General features: G+C 53.0%; 10 protein-coding genes across 10 annotated transcripts; 5 read left to right on the top strand and 5 right to left on the bottom strand.

Annotated features, from left to right (window-relative positions):
* Positions 1-240: 240 nt before the first annotated feature.
* N7510_003249 (uncharacterized protein) lies at positions 241-2,462 on the bottom strand (the record flags this gene model as incomplete). Its single annotated transcript, XM_056975176.1, has 2 exons — positions 241-411; positions 465-2,462. 2 exons carry the CDS (start codon positions 2,460-2,462, stop codon positions 241-243), a joined length of 2,169 nt encoding a protein of 722 aa, XP_056835132.1.
* A 3,289-nt stretch (positions 2,463-5,751) lies between these two features.
* On the top strand, positions 5,752-6,724 carry N7510_003250 (putative NUDIX family hydrolase; the record flags this gene model as incomplete). Its single annotated transcript, XM_056975177.1, has 2 exons — positions 5,752-6,138; positions 6,212-6,724. The coding sequence occupies 2 exons, from the start codon at positions 5,752-5,754 to the stop codon at positions 6,722-6,724; spliced, it is 900 nt and encodes a 299-aa protein (XP_056835133.1).
* A 123-nt stretch (positions 6,725-6,847) lies between these two features.
* Positions 6,848-8,142, bottom strand: N7510_003251 (MutT/nudix family protein; the record flags this gene model as incomplete). The annotated part of the gene is made up of 4 exons (XM_056975178.1): positions 6,848-7,086; positions 7,167-7,407; positions 7,848-7,940; positions 8,050-8,142. Coding segments are annotated over 4 exons (666 nt in total), but the record flags the coding sequence as incomplete, so codon positions are not given.
* Positions 8,143-8,598: 456 nt separating this feature from the next.
* N7510_003252 (HAD family hydrolase) lies at positions 8,599-9,421 on the bottom strand (the record flags this gene model as incomplete). Its single annotated transcript, XM_056975179.1, has 2 exons — positions 8,599-9,354; positions 9,413-9,421. The coding sequence occupies 2 exons, from the start codon at positions 9,419-9,421 to the stop codon at positions 8,599-8,601; spliced, it is 765 nt and encodes a 254-aa protein (XP_056835135.1).
* Positions 9,422-10,748: 1,327 nt separating this feature from the next.
* N7510_003253 (initiator tRNA phosphoribosyl transferase family protein) lies at positions 10,749-12,424 on the top strand (the record flags this gene model as incomplete). Its single annotated transcript, XM_056975180.1, has 4 exons — positions 10,749-11,013; positions 11,297-11,469; positions 11,533-12,202; positions 12,270-12,424. 4 exons carry the CDS (start codon positions 10,749-10,751, stop codon positions 12,422-12,424), a joined length of 1,263 nt encoding a protein of 420 aa, XP_056835136.1.
* A 58-nt stretch (positions 12,425-12,482) lies between these two features.
* On the bottom strand, positions 12,483-13,392 carry N7510_003254 (aldo/keto reductase family protein; the record flags this gene model as incomplete). The annotated part of the gene is made up of 2 exons (XM_056975181.1): positions 12,483-12,818; positions 12,880-13,392. The coding sequence occupies 2 exons, from the start codon at positions 13,390-13,392 to the stop codon at positions 12,483-12,485; spliced, it is 849 nt and encodes a 282-aa protein (XP_056835137.1).
* Positions 13,393-14,019: 627 nt separating this feature from the next.
* On the top strand, positions 14,020-16,115 carry N7510_003255 (alpha-actinin, sarcomeric (f-actin cross linking protein); the record flags this gene model as incomplete). Its single annotated transcript, XM_056975182.1, has 2 exons — positions 14,020-14,075; positions 14,144-16,115. 2 exons carry the CDS (start codon positions 14,020-14,022, stop codon positions 16,113-16,115), a joined length of 2,028 nt encoding a protein of 675 aa, XP_056835138.1.
* Positions 16,116-16,490: 375 nt separating this feature from the next.
* On the top strand, positions 16,491-18,032 carry N7510_003256 (putative RNA binding protein; the record flags this gene model as incomplete). Its single annotated transcript, XM_056975183.1, has 7 exons — positions 16,491-16,529; positions 16,614-16,691; positions 16,767-16,807; positions 17,072-17,103; positions 17,157-17,214; positions 17,275-17,341; positions 17,397-18,032. The coding sequence occupies 7 exons, from the start codon at positions 16,491-16,493 to the stop codon at positions 18,030-18,032; spliced, it is 951 nt and encodes a 316-aa protein (XP_056835139.1).
* A 502-nt stretch (positions 18,033-18,534) lies between these two features.
* Positions 18,535-19,874, bottom strand: N7510_003257 (WD40 repeat domain-containing protein; the record flags this gene model as incomplete). Its single annotated transcript, XM_056975184.1, has 6 exons — positions 18,535-18,671; positions 18,732-19,387; positions 19,446-19,541; positions 19,597-19,636; positions 19,693-19,806; positions 19,865-19,874. The coding sequence occupies 6 exons, from the start codon at positions 19,872-19,874 to the stop codon at positions 18,535-18,537; spliced, it is 1,053 nt and encodes a 350-aa protein (XP_056835140.1).
* A 776-nt stretch (positions 19,875-20,650) lies between these two features.
* Positions 20,651-23,108, top strand: N7510_003258 (WD repeat PLAP family protein; the record flags this gene model as incomplete). Its single annotated transcript, XM_056975185.1, has 3 exons — positions 20,651-20,698; positions 20,754-21,207; positions 21,262-23,108. 3 exons carry the CDS (start codon positions 20,651-20,653, stop codon positions 23,106-23,108), a joined length of 2,349 nt encoding a protein of 782 aa, XP_056835141.1.
* Between the last annotated feature and the right edge of the window lie 12 nt (positions 23,109-23,120).

Here is a 23,120-nt window from a genome sequence, read left to right on the forward strand (position 1 = left end):
TTTCTTTTTTAAAAAAGGACGATTTTTCATCTAGACATACCGTTTGTACTCAGTGGGATGGGCTTAGTGGGATGCTTTATCAGGTCTGAATTCAGAGATACACGAGAGAACGGGAAAGGTCCACCACCAGCTATGTTGTAGCTCCTGAGGCGCTCCCGTCCAGAGAAATTATTCGCATGCAAATTCAATCACATACTATTCTCCAAACAGCCCAAAAGCTCGTAGTGAAATGACCATCTCTCAAACTCCGTGCATCTCAACATCATCAGGTGGTGATTTCTCAGCGGTGGTGGAGGGTTGTGGCGTGCTGGTGAGACCACCACAAGATTCTGCGATAGGTGCGGATTCTAGGGCCAGGGGAGTTGCTGTGAAGCGCGGTATAGTAGAATCGTACGAGAGCCAACGGCGGAACTGTTATAATCAATTAGCTGGGTGTTTCTCTTTCTTTAAAGTCGAGTACGAACAGTTGCAAGCCGGACACCTAGCCAGAGACACCGGTGTTTCCTTGGGATAACTGCAGACGGTTCCTCAATGGTTGGCCTCTCGTCCTCATCGGGGGCATCGTCGAAGAATCCTTCTGGGTAGTACAGTTGACTCCATACTTGGCCGCGGATCTGATAGTCTTCGGCGAGTTGGGGGGTGACTCCATCATCGAGACGGGGGAATGATTCGTTTTCGATCTTTGAAATGTCGATATCGGAGCGGATCAGAGTGTTTAGGAAAGTGGCGATCCCCGTCCATGGGATCAGTTGTTCATGGTGTCGCATCGCGGAAGGGTGAAGTGATAAGCACCAGATAAAAGCCAGGGAAATGTGGGTGCTTGGATACATGTTTGGATCCCCGATTTGGCTGATAATGACGGAGAGAGTGTGTGATGCGAGAGAGGTTCCCAAGGTCGTGGGAGATTCAATTGTTGGAGGGCTAGAAGCTGCTTTGCTAGATCTCCATTGCTCTTGTGCAGAGGTATAAACCTCTGCGAGACTAGCGTGTTGTTGAGAGAACGCTTTGACAATGTCCACTTCGGGATCGCCATATTGAAATACTGCGGCTAGATTACAGGAAGTAATATAGACGCCTTGTTGGCCCTGTTGGTCCAGATGTCCAATATCCTTGCGCAGTAGGGACAAAAACTCATTCCCTAGGGCGACAAATTGCTCAGTTGGGCGGCCAGTGAAAAGAGCTCCATGTGCTGCAACGAATGCGGTAATCATTGTGCGTTTCTCAGATGCTTGCTCATTCAATAATGGATTGAAGAGCAAAAGGGCGCTATCCTTGGCATAAGGAAATGGCTGGACGCTGATCATGGCCTTGGTGTAGTAGAAGAGCTGCATGAGCATGTCTGGACGGGCCAGCACTGCGAGATGATGCTGAATCCGACCCACCTCGGGATTTCTGTCAGAGTCCTTTCTGTACCAGTATCGCGATACACTAGCCCAGACCTCGCGATCGCGCATGTCAGTATCTTCAACGGCCATGCGATACCGTGCCAGGTCACCGAGACATTCGATCCAATTCTCCTTGTAGATAGGCACGGTCTCTAACAACAGCGTCATCATCGAATAGGCGATATAGATGAAGGACAGCATGTACTCCAAGGAGTCCTGGAGCTTGTGGCGCAAGAGTTCAAGGAAGGAGTGGATGCCATAGCGCCACATTCGAGCGGGCATGGCATATTTCTCCGCTAATCGCTTCACGACTGGACTCGCTGATGGGTGCTGGGAGGCAAGAAAGAAGTCGTGGTGCTCATACAGCAAACTTCGGTGGACCGCGATCATCGCTTGCCATTGCTGGGATGTCAGAACGGTCTTGGATTCTAGTACTTGTTTGTCGAGCTCAATGCACTTCTTTTCCACCGCGACCAGCCCGGTATAGATCTGCCGAACTTCACCGATCAATTGTTCGTCCGTGATTGAATTGATTTCTGGCTGTCGAAACATTTCAAAGTGCGTCTTGGTCTCGCCATCAACTACTTCCTGGTCCTTTTGAGTAGCCTGCTCGGTATTTTCTGAAGGCCCACTCTCATCCTGTGAATTACCATCATCAAGAGCAGCAGGAGGGTGTGGTTGCGGCGACTGCGAAGGTTCATCGCATGCGTCTTGAGCCACGTCTGTCTCAGTAATAATCCCGGAGGTCACGTCCATCTCGGAACTCCATTTCTTCGCTCCAGAAGACGTAATGTAGGAGCTTAATTGCCGGTGAGAAGTTGCAGAAAGCCTCCGCCGCCTCGGCGAAGCTCGAAAGCTGCCCTGGTGGCGGAATGGTGTGGTAAACGCTGCACATGCGCGTGGCGAGCCTTTAACAGCTCGTGCGCTTCGACTACTGATCGTATCCAGAATACAATCGTCCATCAAGACTCCAGTTGAATTTGTGCGGCCACTGGAGAGCGGGGGACTGGCCGAATGACAGGCCCGGTTGACCATAGAAGATTTTGGGGCGAATTCTTCCGATAGCAATAGCCCCATCGATCTTCTGCATAATGATTAGATACGAGTAAAGCAGGGGGAAAGAGATAACTTGCCTAGGCGAAACTTTGCCACGAAATGTTTCAGGCGTCCGGAGAGCGCTGGGGTCTCCGGCGCCGCCGTGTTTGCGAAAGGCGCGCCGCGCTGGCCTCGTCTCCGATCGGAAATATGGAGGGTTGTCACCCATCGTCTATTTCAAACATGATGCCATCTAGACTACTGTATAAGCTGACAGGTCGTTGTTGGTGGGGGAGATAGAAAGGATGTGAGAAATGGCGGGAACGACCGGGGGTGAACCCACAGTTTTCTTTATTTCTGGAAGTATAGAAACTCGGCGTCACTGATTGTTTGCAGTGTGGGAAACTACTACTAGGGAGGAGGGGGCGCTTTTAAACAAGGCAACGGCCGACCGAGCTAAAAGGCTCTGTGGAATGGAAGTCCCGTGTGATGTGCCAGGGGGGCGGGCTGTTTTGGTTGCCTCCTGCTGGGACCGGACCACCCGTAGTAGTCAGTTCGAAATATCCGCGACTCCAACCCCATCCACTCTTGACTCGTTTGTCTACTCCCAAAACTTGGACACGCTCGTCGTGGATGCTACGGAATGCTATTGTTGGCTGCCTGCACAGGGACACTTCAGCCCCCAGCGGATAGTGACGACTTGTCACGAACGCCGGGGTCGTTTCGCGCCTATCCACAGGGGTCGTGTTCAGTTGCAGAGTAGCGTAAGCGCTGCCAACACTTTTCAAAACTACAGCCTCATGTCCCAATTACTTCGTCACTTTTGCATCTTGGGTGTTCGGGAAATGGTCTTGATTATGGGGATGCTCCCTTGCTGGGCCTGGCGCGGTTATATGCGCCTGCTTGTGTGCCGGCCGTGACCGCTCTTTCAACCCATCCAGGCTACCGACGCTGAGCTGTGGCTGAAGCCAATGGAAAACAAGCCCGAATCCTGAGACTTCCCAAGTACCTGGGTGGGCCGACAGGATCCCCCCTCTTTCTCTTCCCATTTATCCCTTGGATCAATTGATGACGATCTCTCTGCAGGTGCCGTGGAACTCGCCTTCGAAAATTAGATCAGTGGCTTTCCCTGGAGCATCATGCCGATGGCGAACAGAGTTCGATCATCAACCTTTGATAGGACAGTCCGCTGAGCGCCCACTTCCAACTGGGTTCAAACATCCCAACATGAGCCTATTGCTCCCTCCCGCATCTCACAGTGCTTGAGGCAGTGCCGTCACGAGGCATAGATGGGCCGGGCCAATGCTGCCAATAACCTGCTGATGACGGGTGAACACATGGCTCGTCTAGGACTCATACACGGCATCCAACACGCAGATAATAAGTTACAGAGTCGTCCTTCCCGGGTAAATGATTGGAAGTCCTGCAATCCCCATGTCCATGTCACATTTGGCAATCTGCAGATCTGTCTACACAACGTGACAAAGCTGCTGATATGATCATCTCGGAACTACGAATTTGGCAATGACAGCAGCCAGCCCTGGGATAAACAACGGTCTCGAACTTTTTAGTTGTATCTTTTCGATCCACCCGGGCATGTGCTCCACACCAACCTCGACCTAGGCATCCAACCATAGGGGGAAATTTGAATGTTTTATTCACTATGCGCAACGTAATGACCTTTGTCGAAAACCTTTGATGCAGCCATGGCTCATGTGGGCGCCAACGCTGAGCTGTTTCGTGTACTCCCACCAATATCACGATCTGAAAAGGGCTATAGCATTACCCTTTATACTTCACGTGGCAATCCCGAGCGCCAGCCACCACGCCCATCCAATCACGATGGTGCGGAACCAATCGTGTCGGTTTGGGAACATACCTCCACGCCGTAATCCGTTGGATCGCGGAGTCCGGGTGTTATTCAGCCGGTGCATGGTTGATCATAGCTTCGGAGGATGTACTGTGTTTGGGGCTGCTGCCCAAGTCATAGAGCTACTTAGTATTAGGTCTCGCTGACCTGCATATTATTCTTTGTGAGATTGTTGCTTTTAGATCGATAGTAACCCTGTTTGCAATTATTAAATTGTGACGCACGAGGTAAAGCCCGCCTGCAGGGGCATCGGAGCTCAATTGTGTTACATCTGTCTCACCATTGCTTGCGGGCCCGGTTCGCATCCTGAATTTAAGGCAACCCTTCAATAATGAAGGTCTTTGCTTTTGCGTAGTAGGTAGGTAAGTAGTACCTCGCAGTTGCGATCGACGCAGGATTCGTATCCCTGCTTCCACGAGCAAGGGACCTTCCTGGATTGCGGAGAAAAGTCTCTTGGGGCCGGAAGTACGGTACTTAATTCGCCTCGCGCAGACATACACAGACAGCACAGATAATACACCCTGTAACCACTACTGTCTCCAATCATCTAAAAGTTCCACATGAGCAATTTATTTCGCGTACAGTAGTGCACCAGACTATCTCCGATGACACCGGCCGAGCGTTGTTTGAGGTGGGGGTGATCCCGTCACTAGCTTGCATGTTCACCCGGGTTTCAAGCAGGGGGGCTTCGCGTTGTTCTAGAGCACGCGAGAAGCGACCGAGAAATATGTGGCCCTGCATCCATTCCCCACAACAGGATTAGTTTGCGGGAGGTCATGACTAGTTGAATCTGCCTCGTATTCCATGCCCTTTTGCCGGGAATGTGATTGGCGTTGGAGTTGCTGTAAGGCAGGTTAAACGTATTTACAATGCCACTAATCAAGTACTATATTTTTGGAATATGTTCGACCTTTTTGAGGGTCCGCCCTTCCCCTCAATAGGGCCGAGCGGGCTAGTTATCACCTGGGAGAGGGCGAGGGCGTGACCGGCGGAGGAGCAGCTGCCAGTTGGCCGTGGTTATCGCGGTAATGAAAATTCTATGATAGGAGACCATATTGAAGCAGCAACATCGGGGAAATGATTTGACCCTGATGATTTTCTGATTCCCCAGCATGGCTGTTGACTAGGGAAGTAAGTACTTGGGCTGACTGGCACTTCCATGAGATAGATCTGCCGAAAAGAAATGGTAGAGACAGAGGGAGATATCTAAAAAGCGAGACATATTTATGATAGAATTAAATGGTATTGAAGGGAGATCAACAAGAAAAATACCACAGGAAGTATTGGTGGTGCAGGATATAGATCAGAAATGACGGTCGCGAACGACGTCATCGCTGTAGCGATGCCAAAACAACTCCCTTTCAACGCGCAACGCCATTCCAGCCATAGTCCAGAAGATACAGAAACGACTTGGAAGTATTGAAAGGCTTTGAGCACCCAACATATCCCAATTTCCAATCCATGATCCCCCGACTCCGTCTAAGAGCGCCGCATTTCAGCTTCCGACCAGCGACACGACTGGACCGAGCGGTCATGTCAACCTTCACATTTCCGGGAGCTCAAATCCCAATCAAGAGCACACCCGATCTGTCGCAAGAGGACCTTCTATCGTTTCCCGCGTTCAAAGTATGGATCGCAACGCTGCAGCGCTCGCTAGCTCGACAGCACCACCCAACACACGAGTTCCACCATGATCCATTTGTCCTCCGGCAGATCGACATCCAGTCGATTGACCGGTTTGGCGGCGGCCGGTTGGGATTCGTGAAACTCAAGGCGGACGTGTCGAATAGTCACGGTGAGACTTTACCGGGGAGTGTGTTTCTGCGAGGAGGGAGTGTGGGCATGCTAGTATGGCTTTTCTCTTTTTCTTTTTGAATATTTTCCATGCCGATTTATGTATGAGACTCACACAACCTTTCAGCTCATCCTCCAACCGGATGATATTCCCGCCTCGCAAGAGGCCGACAAGCGCGCCATTCTGACAATTCAACCTCGCATTCCCGCAGGCTCACTAGCATTCCCCGAGATCCCAGCCGGGATGCTAGACGACAGCGGGACATTTGCCGGTGGCGCAGCGAAAGAGATCCAAGAAGAGACGGGACTATCTGTCACGCAGAGTGAACTAATCGATATGACCTCTCTTGCGCTGCAGGGCATCCCGGAGCCTGAAGATGGCGAGACGCTTCAGCGAGCCGTGTATCCTTCCCCCGGAGGTAGTGATGAGTTTATTCCTCTGTTCCTCTGCCAGAAGCGGATGCCGCGCGCGGAGATTGAGGGGTTGCAGGGGAAGTTGACGGGGCTGAGACAGGAAGGCGAGAAGATCACCCTGAAGGTTGTGCCCCTGGAGGATTTGTGGAAAGTGGGTTTGAGGGATGGAAAGACGCTGGCGGCTTGGGCGCTTTACATGGGTTTGAAGCAGGATGGGAAGATATAGACAGAAGAAAATAAGAGATGTATGTAGTATCATTGCGTGTACTTCTTTTTTCATAATGAAAATCGACAGGATTCTTTATCGCTTGCTATTCACACCGGGTATTGCATCTATCGGATCAGAAACTCACGTCTTCAACTTCTTCGCCAGCTCCAGTCCCTCCGCGAGCGTACCCACCCGCGCATCGATGGCATAGCCCTCCTTCTCCAGCTTCTTCATTTCCTCGAACAAAGAAGCCAACGGGACACTGAAACACTCAATAAACTCATTATCCTCGAGCTCGGGCTTCGGATTCTGGTTCTCGGCCAGAGACATGTCCACCCGGACATGGACCATGTTCAAGTTCGTGTTACAGAAACCGGGATCTAAAAACGCAAGAAAAGAAAATCACACAGAGTCAGCAGGCATGATGTAGTTACCCACGGGGGAAGTAGACCCAACTCACCATTGTACATAACCGGACTAACCTGCTCCGCCTCACCAACGTAACCTGTCTCCTCTTTCAGCTCGCGCACGGCACATTCCTCAGGCGTCTCGCCCGCGTCGATCAGACCGGCGGGTACTTCGATGACGACCTTGTCGATTGGGGGCCGGTATTGTTTCTGCAGGAGGAGCTCGGCGCCAGTAGGTTTGTTAAGGATTGTGACGATCCCAACGCCGTCAATGGCACAGTCTGCTGGGCGGGTCTGGTAAGGTGAGGCGAGTTAGTTAGCGTCAATTGTGGGAGCGGATAGAGAATTCGACCATGAGATTTGTGCTGTGGGCAGAGAGACGGGTCTTGTCATTCCGGGCAGCCAATTGAGACGTCAAACTTTATGTGATGGTGATTGATTATTGCCAACACTGGAGTTGTAGAAGCCCCGCTGTAAGCTTATGCCCTCTCTTGAGCGAGTTGGCTCCAAGAGAATTCGCTGTCAGCGGCTAGCTATGTCTCAGGTAGACAGCCTTGGGCACCTGGGCAGCTATAGTTGGAGAATAATATTACCCCGAAAAGACAAGACCAATCAATCCTGCACTGGTCTAAATGGGGCAGGGCATATCACATCGCAGATCTGCAAAACACCAAAAGAGGGAAGAAAAAAAAAAAAAAGTGAGGCAGAAATAGATGAAGCCTTTCCTTTCTTACCTGGCGTTCAGCTGACTCCCAAATCCGCTCTACGCCTAAAGGATCGCAGTAGGTGGTTTTGACGAGTCTAGCCCATTTTGCTTCACTGTTTTCCTGAGGGCGGGATTCAAGTCAGCGACGGAACAACCTCTGTTGTCACACATATACTACTTTGGAGAGCGAAGACAGGCGGGGAAGTGTGCATAATAGTAGGCTGACATACTAAGGGTCCCCGCGCCAGGATCTTAGACTTGGCCTCGCTGGGCTGTGTCATATTGATCAAGGAAATGTAGATACTGGGGAAGAACCGTGTATGCTGCAGTCAGAGTAGTAGGTAGATAAATCAACAAATGGTCAGAGAAGAGACTCAAGGCGGAAGCAAGAGGGGCCAGACTCACCAGCAGAATGACGGGGGTTAGCCCTTATCTTATCGCTCGAGATCTATACCCTACAGACAGACAAGAATTGGGAAATCTCAGTTGATTGCACTATCTCTGCAGGCCAGCTTAATAAAGGGCCTGTCTATACGGAAAAGCCAAAGATACTACGTAGTAATGCATACAGCTTCGTGCCGAACGAAAAGAAAAACAAAACCGCAGCAGACACAGTCCGGAGCGGCCTGAAGGGAAATCCTCCAATTCGCGAGAACTGGAAGGGATCCCTTCCGCAGAAAGTAGGATAGAATTTCGCACATGCAAAGGAAACCGAAACAACCATTCGCTCGCTGTCATGACATCATGTGTGTTTAGAAATTCAACAGGAGGAAAAACTCTTAGAGGGAAGTTTGCCGGCCGGGACTGGTCGGGGAATTTTCGATATCGGCCAGGCACTTGTCAAACTCGGACCAGTTCCTCATGATGGTCTTGGCCCCCAGGTCGGAGAGACGGCTGGCCATCTCCGTCTGCATTTCTTCACCCTTGTAGCTGCCCACATACCCGATGACGGGAATGCCGGCGCGGATAGCCGACAAGGCACCGGACTTGCTGTCCTCGATGGCGACGGTCTCGCCGGCAGTCTTCTTGACGTAGTCAAGGGCGTGCAGGTAGATAGCCGGGTCGGGCTTGGACGTCGGCTTAGGTAGCGAGGTAGCCGCACTGAAGATCTTGTCCTCGTCAAAGTACTGGTCCTGGTTAACCTTCTTGATGGAGGCGCGCACACGACGCAGCGCAGACGATGACACCACGGCGAGGCCGTACGTCTTCTTTGCGAAGAGTTTCTCGAGCACCTCGGTGGCGCCGACGCAGGGTTGAGCCCTTGCCTCCAGCTTGGCGATAACCTGGTCCTCTTCCTTGGTGACGTAGTACTCCAGCTCGTCCTTGCCCATCTCAAAGTGGTACTTGGCCTGCAGCGAGACCATCATGCCGCGGAAATTCTGGCCGACAAAGTCCTTGATCAGCTGGTCGCCCGTGTAGCGATCGGGGATGTTGTGCTTCTCGAGGATCTCGTTGGCCAGGTCGGCGCAGGCTTCGAAGGCCAGCTCCTCCGACAACACGAGGGTGTTGTCGCAGTCGAAGAAGATTTCCGTGATCTACAGAGCTGGATTAGTTGGTGGGTCATGGTCATGGTGACCGGATTGCCAAACGAACCTTGGGCATGGTGGTGGTTCAAGTACTGTAGTGCAAGAGAATTGGAAGTGTTGGAAGTGCAAAAGAGTGCGGGAGGGAAGAGTTGCAATTGAGGACAGGAAGGGTAGAAGGGATGAGTGAGTGAGTGCGTGCCTGCCTTAAGTAGATTATTGGGCCCGAGTAAGGGAGGGTCCTTGCTTCAGAGCGGGCAGGCCCGGTTCTTGCGAGATGGGGCATTATGGCGGCTGAGATCATCGACTGACGTCGGGGCCGAGAGGTACTGTTACACCGGATGTCATACAAATGCCTACACAAAGAGAAGTACCGGGTACTTTACGCAACGGTGGACCAATCAAGGTTGGCCCGTGCGGCCACGATGTAGTCAGCAGCGCTTTCCCTTTTTTGATCTAGTGTTCACCCAAACGGGGAAGGTGCCACCTTCATCTGCACTCGTAGAAAGTCGCAGAATGAAGAGGTAGTATAGGTAGTCCCATTTAATTGACATTATGATGATGATCCTAGTCCACATCGAAAACCACTTCATGATAGTCATCCGACTTGGTAAAAGCCCAATCTTCGATATCAGCTGACCATCTACAGTTCTACTACAGCGTGGCCAATGTAGAAGATGGCCAGAATGTAAACGGCGGGGCAAAACTTGTTCCCGCACGGGGTCAGGTCCCGCGTTTTTGTCGTTGCAGTATCACCCAACCGGATATTATTGTATCGTGGTGTCTCAACCAGACCCTAGCGCCGCTCCATTCGTCCGCCCCTGGCTCCGTTAGTGCAGACTACTAGGTAAACGCAAGCCATCCCGAACAATCCTAGTGACAAAGAAGTCTAGATCAGAAACGGTGGCAGAGCCACTTATCACATCCCTACTTTAGCGTAACTAGAGTTACTTGGTTTTGATTTTGGATCCTAAATCTCCAGTCTGTGACCAATCTCCACCCACCCAGCCGACAGACGAGACCGCTATGTTCGTTCTACCAGTGAGTGAGTCGGATGCAACGCTAACTATTTGGCATTTGGTCCGCCTTGTGTATCCTTCATGGCTAATCGCATGTTGCACGCCGCCAGGCCCTGATTTTCTCCTGCCCCCCCACCAGGTCATCCTTGATTGGCCGCTCCGGCGAGCCCGCGGCATCATTTTCGCGAACAACACCTACTCTTGTTCTCGTTCATTCGACCGGCGGAGGATTGCGCTCCGGAACCAGACCGTAGAAACACCCCTCTCTCTCACCGGAATCCCAATCGCTAAGAAAGCCCGGTGGTAGGTAAGGAGGGAGCCAGCCCAAGAATCTCCGTGGCCGGGACGTGTCGTGTGCCGATAGCACATACTTGGCGCTTTCAGAACATGTCGGACTCATTCCCGACACTGGAGGCGCTCCATTTCCCCTCTGCCCAGCAATCCATCTCGCAGACTCTCTCCTCACTACGCCGCTCGGCGCTAACCGTCTCCAACCGGCTACAGTCCATCGAGACGGACGCGGCGTTTGTGCAGGAAGTCGCGGACCACTATGCTTTGCCGCTGGTTGCCAACGAGCGTTGCGGCAGCTGGTATATTCCGCCGGCGGCCAAGTCCGGGAGTGCTTATTTCAAGAGCACGGATGGCCACGCCGGTCAGTGGGATTTTAGTTTCCGGAGGCTGAATCTGCAGTTGTTGCCCTTGGCCCGGGAGCATGGGGGGTTTGTCCACCCCGTCCATGATAGCTAAGGCTTAAAAAAGAAAACAAGAGAAAAACATTGGAAGCTGACGAGCAATCGCATATTTCTTTCGTCGCTGCAGTTGTGTAATCGTTGATTCTACCCGTCGCGGCAAACGTATGTGTTGTGTTTAAAGTGGACCACTGTCAGTGCCACAGTGCATTGAATCAAAGAAGCTGACAATCATTTGCGTGACAGTCATGCCTGATGCCCTGTCGAAAACAATCCCCATTTGGTGCGCCGTGCTGAATCGAGCCCTCTTCCCGTCCGAGACGGCGTATCACCCCGTGCAATTGCCGCCGAATTACCTCGGTGTTTCCGAGGAGTCGCAGATCGAGAGTCGGATTGATGGATTTGTAGATTCTCTCACGGTTTGTTTTGTTTCTTCATTTTGATTTCCAATTGTCATTGTTCCCAGCTGATAATCAATACAGGACCTCAAACTCGACCTCAACCACCTTCGCCAACAGCTCGGCAAACCGATCCGGATTGCCTGGGCGAACCGAGCATATTTCTACCCTACAGATCTCCAAACAGGCAACGCCTATCATCTTCTAGTCCTCTGCTCCGCCTCCAAGCGCGTGCACGGCGCAGAGATGTCCGAAGGCGGTTATATCCAAGGTGCCGGCGATGACAGCGAGGGATGGGCGCATGGATTGACACCGCCCGTCTTCTGGGGAAACCAGGCGATCCTGAAACGAACCGCGGAGGAGGACCTGCCCAATCTGATTGCGGATCTGGTGGCCGAGCATCAACGACAGAATGCCGCTCTCGATGCGACGCTCATTGTCCCAACCAACAACCTCTACATCGGCGCGAATGATATTGATACTGATGCCGAAGGAGGTCGTTACGATCTTGTGATCGATTGTAATGGCACCCCCGCAGCCGTCGAGGGGAATCCCAAACGTCTGAACTTGGGCTGTGCGTCGGCGAAGCTGGGGAGTCGCGACCTGCGCAAGTCCCTAGATAAAGCCCGGGAGTTTGTGAGCTCGCAGCTGGGGCCTCATCCGACACGCTCGTTGCTGGTGACCTGTGATACGGGCAAGGATCTGGCGGCGGGTGCGCTGCTGGCCATCCTCTGTCTGTTCTATGATGACGATGGTAAATTGAGTCCTTCATTTCCTTGGGTTATAACGCTAGAACGAACAGCTGATACATAAACAAATAGGAAATTTCGATGCGTCTCCCAAGACACGCAGTATAGGCAAACAGTTTATCCGACAGCGTCTCGCGTGGATCGTGTCATCGAAGCATGACGTGAATCCGTCTCGGTCGACGCTGCAATCGGTGAACGCCTTTTTGATGGAGCCGCCAGATTATTGAAAACAGACGGGTGTCGCTTCTACCGCTTGAGTCAATCCGTCCTCCTGGGTTGATCCCGTCACTCGTTGACCACCGCCTCCACAATGGCTCCCGCGCTGCCCTGGTCGAGCGAATCCAAGATCACCATATCCTCCTGGCTGATGTTGAAATCGAAGACATCCGCGTTCGAGACGATGCGGCCTGGGTCGTCCGTCTTGGGCAGCGGCACCCAGCCCTTCTGCAGTGCGTAGCGGATCAGCACCTGCTGTGTTGCGCGGTTATATTTCTTCGACACCTCGACCAGCGTCGGGTCGTTGGCTTTATAGTTGCGCACGATGGGCGAGTAGGCCTCGACGACGATCCCGTGCTGCTTGCAGTATTGATCAATGGCTCGTTGCTGGCACCATGGGTGGAGCTGCGCGGAAGGGATCCTAGTTAGTCTCCGTCCCATAGAGAAAGAAAAGAAGAAAACCAACCTCAATTTGATTCACATGTGGCGGCCAGACCTTGGCATACGACCGCATCTCCTCGATATGTTGGACCCCGAAATTACTGACGCCAATACTCTTAGTCTTTCCTTCCTCCAACAACTTCTCCAATGCCTGCCACAGCTGCTTGCGCCCCGCAGACCCCGATTTGGAGCTATGAATCAGAAACAGATCGACGTATCCGCCGAGGCCTCCGATCTTCTCCACGCTCGCCAGCAGTTTATCGTAGGTCGCCTCGGGCGAGCCCGCCGGACTGAGGATCTTGGTGGTGACGAAGACCTCGCTGCGTGGGATATTGGAGGTGCGCAGGGCTTCGCCGACTTCGTCCTCGTTGCCGTAGAACTGCGCTGTGTCGATGTGCCGGTAGCCCGCGTCCAGCGCCTTGTGGCACGAGGTCACGCATTGGTGGACCGGCGACTTGTAGACGCCGAAGCCCAGGCGCGGGATGCGCAGGCTGGAGTTGGGGAGGGGGAGGCGGTCGGTGATTGTGTAGGAGGACATGGTGGTGGGCGGGTTTGACAGGAGGAGAGGAGAAAGAGCCGAAGTCCCGCCATAATAAAAGCTGCTCTTTTTCCCCCCTCGCCCCGCTTCGGGCGGATGATATCATCAGGCTTATTAATCGGAGGGAGGAAGTGGTGGAATAGATTATTTATTCGGCAGTGTGTTATTCCAAGCGAGAAAGGTCGCCCATTGAAAGGATACACAGACATAATATAGGTTTAGGAATATGTCGTGGTGGTGACGGATCACCCTGTCGTGGGCCCGATTGTCGTGGACGCTGCCCCATGGTTCACAAGAGTAAACACAGTCCATAGTTCGATCATTCCTCAGATGGAAATCGCATCCGCGGTGACCATCACATATATCAATCGAGAGGAGTGCGGCCTGGACGGACCGACCACTGAAAGGATTCATAGTTGTGTATACTTTTCTGTCTGGTTGCCCAGGTGACTTGTCGTTCCCTCCCCGCCCCTGGCCTTCATCCTTCCCATCCTTTATCCGATAACCAGTCAATCAATCAGTCGGTCAAAGAAACCCTTCCACCTCTTACTCTTCCCCCTCTTGCCTCCTGACTACTCCGCTGGTCATTGACTCGCTCACTCTGGATGCCGCCCTGATTCAGCCACCATGTTGACGGTCGAAAAGTCATGGGTCAACGTACAGGAAAAGACCTTCACCAAATGGTCCGTGGCATCCCCTCCCCCCATTCCCCCTTACCCCTGCCCCTCCACGGACTGACGAATCCTGCCAGGCTGAACAATAAGCTGAAGGCACGCGACCTAGCCATCGAGAATCTGACCACTGATCTCTCCGATGGAGTGAGTGTCCCCACCCCCCGAACCACAATCAACACCATCCTAACATACCCTCACAAGGTCATACTCATTCACCTGCTCGAGATCCTGGGCGGGGAGTCGCTGGGCCGATATGCCTCCAAGCCAAAACTGCGCGTGCAGAAATTCGAAAATGTCAACAAGAGCCTCGACTTCATCAAGTCGCGCAAGATCCAAATGACCAACATCGGCGCCGAGGATATAGTCGATGGCAATCGGAAGATCGTGCTGGGTCTGATTTGGACGCTGATTCTACGTTTTACTATCAGCGACATCAACGCTGAGGGCCTGACCGCCAAGGAAGGGTTGTTGCTCTGGTGCCAGAGGAAGACGGCATGCTACGAAGATGTCGAGGTGCGCGACTTCTCTTCCAGCTGGAATGACGGATTGGCTTTCTGTGCCTTGCTTGACATCCACCGTCCGGACCTGATCGACTATGACACCCTGGACAAAAAAGACCACCGCGGTAACATGCAGCTGGCGTTTGATATTGCAGCAAACGAGATCGGTATCCCGGACCTGCTGGATGTGGACGATGTATGCGACGTGCCTCGGCCCGATGAACGCTCGCTCATGACATATATTGCCTACTGGTTCCATGCCTTTTCGCAGCTGGAGAAAGTGGAAAATGCCGGGCGGCGGGTGGAGAAGTTTGTTAACAATATGCACGGAGCGTGGGAGATGGAAAACTCGTACGAGCGCCGGGTGAGAGAGCTGCTGCGGGCGATTGGCGCCCAGCGTGAGGGGTGGAAGAATGCTTCTTTTGAAGGGACCTACAAGGATGTCAAGGAGCAGGCCAACCAGTTCGCGCTGTACAAGCGGAATGAGAAACGTCAGTGGGTTGCCGAGAAGTCAGACCTGGCCGCTTTGCTGGGCAATATCAAGACCAAGCTGGGGACCTATCGACTGCGCCCTTACGAGCCGCCGCGCGAGCTGAGTCTGGAGATCTGCGACCAGGAGTGGGAGCGTTTGACCCACGACGAGCATAAACGCAGTCAGTTGATCAACGAGACCATCCGCGATATCAAGAACAACCTGCGCCGCTCCTTCGCTGATAAGGCTAACGACTTTGCGCTCACACTGAAGACTCTGTCGCTAGCCATTTCCGGGCTGGATGGCGATGTCGAAGACCAGCTAAATCATGTCCAGAAACTGAATGACAATTTGCCCCCTCTCGACGCGTTCCTCGACACGATCGCAGACCTGGATGAGCAATGCGCAGAGGCGAATATCGAGGAGAACGATTTCACCACCTACACGTTGGACGAGCTATCATACGAGCTGAGTCTCGTCAAGTCCAGCATCTCCAAGAAGCTTGCCTTCCTAGAGAACCAAACGGTTGCTCGAAACATGACCAATCTGACTCCCATCCAACTGGAAGAATTCGAATCAGTCTTCCGCCACTTTGACCGGGATGCTTCCAACACCTTGCAAGAACTTGAGTTCTCTGCGGCGCTGGCCAGTCTGGGTTTGGTTTATGATGAAGATGAGATGCACGAAGTGTATCTGGAGGTCTGTGGGTCAAGTCGGCTGGCACAGAATGCAGGAGTCAGCTTCGAGCAGTTCATTCGGTTTATGGTCAGCGTGACCGAGGACCAAAACACGGCGGAGCAAGTCTTCCAGAGTTTCAAGGAAGTCGCTGATGGCAAGGTACGGCCCTCTACCCTCATATTGTTCTTAATATATGGAATACTGACATGGTTTCAGCCCTACGTGACTGAGCTTGATCTGCGTCACTCGCTCATCCCCGACGAAGTGATTGAACACCTGGTAAAGACCATGCCTCAGCATGAAGGCCCTGATCTTCTTGAAGATCGGGACTTGGCCAAGTTTGACTACATCAGTTTTATGGAAAAGATGATAGAGCAGAACAAGAGGAACGGGAGTTAGTGAGGCTGCCGTTGGTTTGATTTTGCACAGCGTTGCCGGTCCATTTTGGGGAGGGGTCTTATTGCTTTGTTGCTGGTGTTTCAAGGATCGAACTGGGCGGAGTTAACTTTGTATGAGTGAGTCGGTGTATTGAGTGAATTGATTCCCGATGTTCTGTTTGTAATGATGATTGATTGTTCATACTTTCGCCTCTATTTGTAGCGCAGATCATCACGTGATGGGCCAGATACCAATCCCCAGTTTGCCAGGCCGTTGCCTCTGCGACTCCTTCAACCCACATCCCCATACTCTGCGGCCAGAACAGACGTTAACTAGACCCTTTTTGTGTCGCATTTCATTTTCCCTCTGTCAATTCCTTCTCCCACAGCCGCCAACATGGATCGCAGCTTGGATGAGATCATTGCCGAAGACCCAGTAAGGCCCAGCCAGACCCATCTTCGCAATGCGGCTCGCAGTTCAGACAAGTGTCCAGAAACAGCTATACTAACTGGACTATAGCAGAGACAGAATCGCTCCACCGGTGGTGGTCGACGCGGCCAGGGCCGTCGGCGTGAGCGTGGCGATGGCATTAGAAAGGTATTATTGCGTCTTCTCGGGTCTCGATCCAGCACTTGCATTGAACAATAAGTGGCTAATATTTGTTCCCTCCAGGTCCGCCCTCCTCTTCCTCCTGCGAATTCTCCTCTTGCGCCGTGACACCGTTTCGTTCTTCGCCTGCTCTCTGGATCATCGGAGGCTTGCGAACGACCATGGCCGCGGCTAAGAATATGCATAAAACGCAACATTGAATACACCTCAACTATCTGACTTGGAGCTAACTGCTCACTTTCTTTTGGATCGCAACAGCCCTATACCCAAGATCGCGTGGATTTGAATCTGTAACTACACCTTCCCTGAACCTCACTCCTCTGACTACTAGATTGGATGGGCACTGACGCGTTGCGATGAATCTCTAGCGACTGGGTGCATGACAAGTACGACGATGATGGTATGCGAGGCACTTGGACGGTTCTTTGCGTCTTGTTCTGACAGCTCTTCCAGCTCGCCCGTCCCGTGGTGGTCGCCGTGGCCGTGAACGTCACTCTGCGTCGCCTGATCGGTATGAAGCTCGCAATGGCAGCATGCATATATCAAGCCTGCGATGCTAATTACATGGCAGTGGATCTACTCTTACCAAAGTTCGCGTGGAAAACCTTCACTATGACATCACCGAGAGCGATCTCGAGGTACGCGCCAGATTCTGCATTTTATAAAAGAAATCACCGCTTAATAAAGATACAGGATTTGTTCTCCCAAATCGGACCCGTCTCGAACCTGTCTCTTTCCTACGACCGCGCCGGCCGCTCTCAGGGCATTGCCTACGTCACGTACGGCCGCCTGAAAGACGCACACACCTCCGTCCGCGAGTTCGACGGAGCCAATGCAAAGGGCCAGCCCATCCGTCTGACGCTTGTGCCCGGCCGTCGCAATGCCGAACGCCCAAAGTCCAGCCTTTTCGACCGCGTCGAGCGCCCAAGGGATTCCCGCAGTCTGAGCCCCGGATCCGATACCGAAGATCGCCGTCGTCGCCGTGGTGGTGGAGGCCGCTCCGGCCGCAGCGACGTCTCTAAGCCTGCTCCCGATAACATTGATCGTTACGTCCCCGGGGGCGGCCGCTCTCCTGCCCGCCGCTCGGGCGGTGCTCGGCGCGGAGGACGCGACAACCGGCCTCGTAACGACGAGGGCCGGCGCACAGCCAATGGCCGTCCTCGCAAGACGCAGGAGGAACTCGACCAGGAGATGGATGATTACTGGGGCGGTGTCAAGGAGGGCGCCGGTGAGGCTGATAAGCAGCCTGGTCAGGAGCAGGCCGCTCCAGCTGCGGCCCCTGCTGCAGCTCCTGCGATTGCGGACGACGACATCGATATGATCGAGTAGAAATACGACGAAAGAAAAGGCTTGACTGGAGCTTAGTGGAGCATACGATTGTGCCCGTTTTGATATTTGGGAGGGTTTCACCGTCGATGTCTGGCAGTCCCAGTCGCCTATCTAACGATGTCCCATGTCATTTCACGCTGTTTCGCTCCTTGACGGAATCGCTTGAATTGTTGGGGTTCTTTGTAATTTTATCTACCTCATGAAATTGCCATTGGGATAATTTGCATCTGATTTCTCTCTTTCTTTACTTGCATGAATGTGTATCATGGCGAGTCGAGGTGTTTGTTTCTGGGTTCTCATTTTCTCTCAGGATAGAACAAGATTGCTAGAAGCCGCTAAGGAAGTGACCACGGGGCTTGAGATGCCCACGTTTCCATGCAGATGCATCCGCAAGAACCACCACTCGTTGTATGGGGTAAGTAGAGAGCAATGAGAAGAGAGGCAGTCTTGTAGAAAGCATTCCCGCTGGACACAGTTGAGACTGGATATCAAATCTAGACGACTACCGCCACAGGCCGTATGGCTCCCGGCATGCCTTCCACAGTTTGATGGTGCCATCTTCACTGCCTGTGCCGTAGATCTTGCCATCGGGAGAGAAGCTGACAGACCAGATGGGACCGTGGTGGCCCTTTTGAACCTCTGCGGATCATTAGAACAAAATGATAACAATCGAAGGGTGAAGTAAAGGACAGGACATACCAAGCTCCTCATCTGTGTGCAGGTCATAAACTCGAGCCCAGGTATCGCTCGCACTGCCAGTAACCAAGCGGCCGCTCTCGCTATTAACAGCAGCGCTGGCAACCTCATACCCAAAATCAGCCTTCTTTAACAACCGGCCCGGCTGCACGCCATCAAACAGGTAAACACTCTTCCCCGCAGCGACAGTCAGGATCCCCGGGTCATTAGGTCTCACCGCGAGATTATTCAGCTCGCAGCTCCCAATCGCGCCTTCAACGGCATACTCTAGCACGGGGTGACGCGAGCGCAGGTCCCACCAGCGCACCTTGCGGTCCTCCGCTGCAGTTGTTACGATGTTGTAGTCCTGGTTCCAGATTATGGACTTGATAGTGCCGCCGTGCACGCCAGGCCCGATCTCAAAGCTTGCTAGGTCCTCACCGGTGCCTGAGGATGAGGATGTAGTCGGTGCTGGTGGTGGTGGCGAGGATCCGTTACTATTGCTGCCGCCGCTTCCTGCTGTGCTGCTGCGCGTGAGGTCGAAGATCCGTAGCTTTTTCTCGGCGCCGCCCGTGGCTAACACCTGTGGGTTGGCTTGCATGGGGAAGGCCACGGACCGCACAATGTGTGCGTGCTGTAGCGTGTGCAGGCATTCACCTGTAAAAGTATCCCAGACTTTTCTGTGGGAAATTGTTAAATTTAGATTTAGAGATGGTTGGCATGGGGAAAAAAACTAACGCGGAGAAATCTGCTGCCGCAGTGGCGGCGATGGTAGCATCGGATGAGAGACGCGCTTGCCAGACAGCGCCCTTGTGGCCGAGAAATGTTCCAATCCTGGAATGGATACGTTAGCTGCCATTTAAAGCTTGCGAACATAGTGGACACGCACCAGTCGCCAGTGATGCCATCCCGGAGCATGGGATTGTTGTCTGGAAAGCGTGTCAGTCATAAAATCCCACGCAGAAGAATAAACAGCTTTCTTTACCTTTGCACGCCGAGATTAAGTAGTACTGATCATCCTCGACCGTGGAGGAAAAGCTGAGATGCGTCACAGGACGTGAGTGTCCATGACAGGTCAACGGGACGACCTTGGGAGTATCTAATTGAGCGGGTTAGCCACAGGCACATTTTCCTGGTGGAGTATCAGTCCAGCGTACCGGAAGACATGGTGGGAGCAGGATGATGAGGTCTGGGATTAGTCCATGAGACTGCAAAATTCAGACGTGATCATTCGTTGCAAAAGTACATAGGAGATTCGTCAGGGTCGTCAAGTCATCAAGTCAAAGGGGACCAAAGGTTCGACGAGGTTCGAAAAACCCCAGGCAAGGAGGGGAAGTGAGTCTGATGCACACACACACACACAGTCAGTCGCAAAGTCGCTCTATCATGGTCCCGCGGCTTATGTCATCGATGGCGGAGCACGTGAGTCGGCGACTATATCTATAAGCTCACGCACCGTAGATACTCGGTTTCACCGCTAGGTCCCTGCCCCAAGGACATGTGGACAGCTAATCGGTTCCCTGTGGTGAATCATACATGATCGATTTTGTACATGAGAAGAAGGAACAATGCTCGATGCTTAGATTGTCTCTTTGGATTGGTTTTTATATCCGTCTGTGTACTAGATACGAACAAAGTCACATAATGACTACCTCATCATAGGCACTCTAATTGAACTTCATCATCAGATTCTCATGTCCTCTCATGTCCTCACCATAGAAGTTACAGTATGTTGCCCTGTAAGTTCTCGCACCCGGTAGATCGAATCCTGACCGCCCACGTGAGATGATACGCTTTGGCGGGGGACCAGGAGGGCCGAGAGCAACCGACAACAACCACAGCATCAAGGAGAGCACCAGAGCTCCTCTTTACCTTCTTTGAAATTCCTTACTATCCAGACGTTCGCCTCGCTTTCTCTCTTTCTCTGCCCGACTGTTGTATGTATGCCTGACTTCAAGCTCTCCGCAACTCTCGAGGGCCACGGCGATGATGTAAGTCGCAACCAGGTCAACAACTTCCGCTTAGCTGATTGATCCTCTATCCCAGGTTCGCGCCGTGGTCTTTCCCAATGCCAATGCCCTCTTCTCAGCCTCTCGAGATGCGACTGTCCGGCTCTGGAAGCTGGTGTCAACCCCTCCCCCCACCTACGATTACACCATCACCGCGCACGGCTCCGCGTTCATCAACAGTCTAGCATATCTCTCACCAACCCCGGAATTCCCCGAAGGGCTTGTTCTTTCTGGTGGCCAGGATACAATCATTGAAGCTCGGCAGCCGAGCAAGGCGGCAGAGGACAATGCGGATGCCATGCTACTGGGCCACGCCCACAACGTCTGTGCACTTGATGTATCCCCAGACAGCGGCTGGATTGTCAGCGGTAGCTGGGACTCCACCGCGAGGCTCTGGAAGGTAGGGAAATGGGAGTGCGACGTTGTGCTGGATGGTCACGGCGGCAGTGTCTGGGCCGTGTTGGCTTACGACAAGGACACCGTCATAACCGGTATGCTCTGTTGGTTTTCTATGGGTCTGACCTGACATGCTAATGCCACTACAGGTTGCGCGGACCAAAACATTCGGATTTTCAACACCTCGGGCACTCTGCGTAAGACTATCAAAAACTCCAACGACGTTGTCCGAGCTTTATGCCGACTCCCTGTATCGAATCCCACGGGAGCTCAGTTCGCCTCGGCCAGTAACGACGGGGTCATCCGCCTCTTCACATTGGATGGAGAGCTCGTTGCCTCTTTACATGGCCATGAGAGCTTCATCTACTCGCTCGCCTCGCTCCCTTCGGGAGAGCTAGTCAGCTCGGGGGAGGATCGGACTGTGAGAGTGTGGCAAGGGACGCAATGTGTGCAAACCATCACCCACCCGGCTATCTCGGTATGGAGTGTTGCGGTCTGCAACGAGACTGGTGATATTGTCACCGGTGCCAGTGACCGCATCGCTCGAGTTTTCAGCAGAAACCCTGAACGTCATGCGGCCGCGGAGGTCATGCAGCAGTTTGAGCAAACCGTAAAAGAATCGGCTATTCCGGAACAGCAGGTTGGGAAAGTCAACAAAGAGCAACTGCCCAGCCCGGATTTTCTGAAACAAAAGTCGGGGACAAAGGAGGGCCAAGTGCAAATGATTCGAGAAGCGGATGGAAGTGTGACGGCGCACACATGGTCGTCCGCCACGCAGGAATGGATTGCCGTCGGTACGGTGGTAGATTCAGTTGGGAGCAGTGGACGCAAAACGGAATACCTCGGACAAGACTACGATTATGTTTTTGATGTGGACATCGAGGATGGAAAGCCACCGCTAAAGCTCCCCTACAACCTCTCCCAGAATCCATACGAAGCGGCCACCAAATTCATTCAGGATAATGAGCTTCCCATGGGCTATCTCGACCAGGTTGCAAATTTCATCACGCAGAATACCCAGGGCGCGAGCATTGGACAGTCATCTGAACCAGTAGCGGCAGATCCCTGGGGGTCGGAGCGACGCTATCGTCCAGGAGAAGCCGATACGGCTGCACCATCTGTTCCGGAGTCCCGCCCTAAAGTTCTGCCTCAAAAGACATATCTGTCAATTCGGACGGCCAACCTCAAAGTTATCGCCAAGAAGCTCCAAGAGCTAAACGAGAAGCTCGTTGCCGAAGGATCCAAGAACATTGCCTTGGATCCTACGGAGATGGAAACGGTTGTTGTTCTTTGTGGCCAAGTAGAATCATCCCAGCGCCTGAAAGACTCGGCGGCTGTGGAGTCTGGAGTACCTTTAATTTTCAAGATCGCAACCTCATGGCCGGCTGCGAACCGACTGCCCGGACTGGATCTGCTGCGTCTATTGGCAGCCGCAACACCGTTCACTGCAACCGCTGAATACCGGGGCCAGGATCTTGTGACGGGTCTTTTATCAAGCGGGGTCCTCGACTCTCCACTGAACGTCAACAACGCGATGCTCACCATCCGCACATTCGCGAATCTGTTCGAAACCACCGCAGGCCGTAACCTCGCTGTGACTCGATTCGACCAGATCCTGACTGCGGTGAAATCCGCCCTGGCCGAGAGCGCTAATGCTCCGAACCGCAACCTCACCATCGCCATCACGACGCTGTACATCAACTTTGCCGTCTATCTCACCTCGGAAGGCAGAGACGTCTCACCTGAATCTGCTGAGCGCGGCCTCGTTCTTCTGGAGGAATTGACCAGGATCGTTGCTGCGGAGAAGGATTCCGAGGCGATATACCGTGGGCTTGTCGCGGTGGGCACCCTGATCCAGGCTCTGGGAAGCGAAGTTCAGAGCGCCGCCAAGGAAGTATACGATGTCCCCTCGATCCTCACGAAAGTGTCAACATCTGGTCCAGGCAAGGAGCCCCGCATCAGGGGCCTCGTGGACGAGATCCGCGGTGCGTTGTAAGTCTGAACAAGA

This window comes from Penicillium lagena, assembly GCF_028827675.1.
Source record: "Penicillium lagena strain IBT 129212 chromosome Unknown utg000002l_segment0_segment0, whole genome shotgun sequence".
Classification (NCBI taxonomy): Eukaryota; Fungi; Ascomycota; class Eurotiomycetes; order Eurotiales; family Aspergillaceae; genus Penicillium; species Penicillium lagena.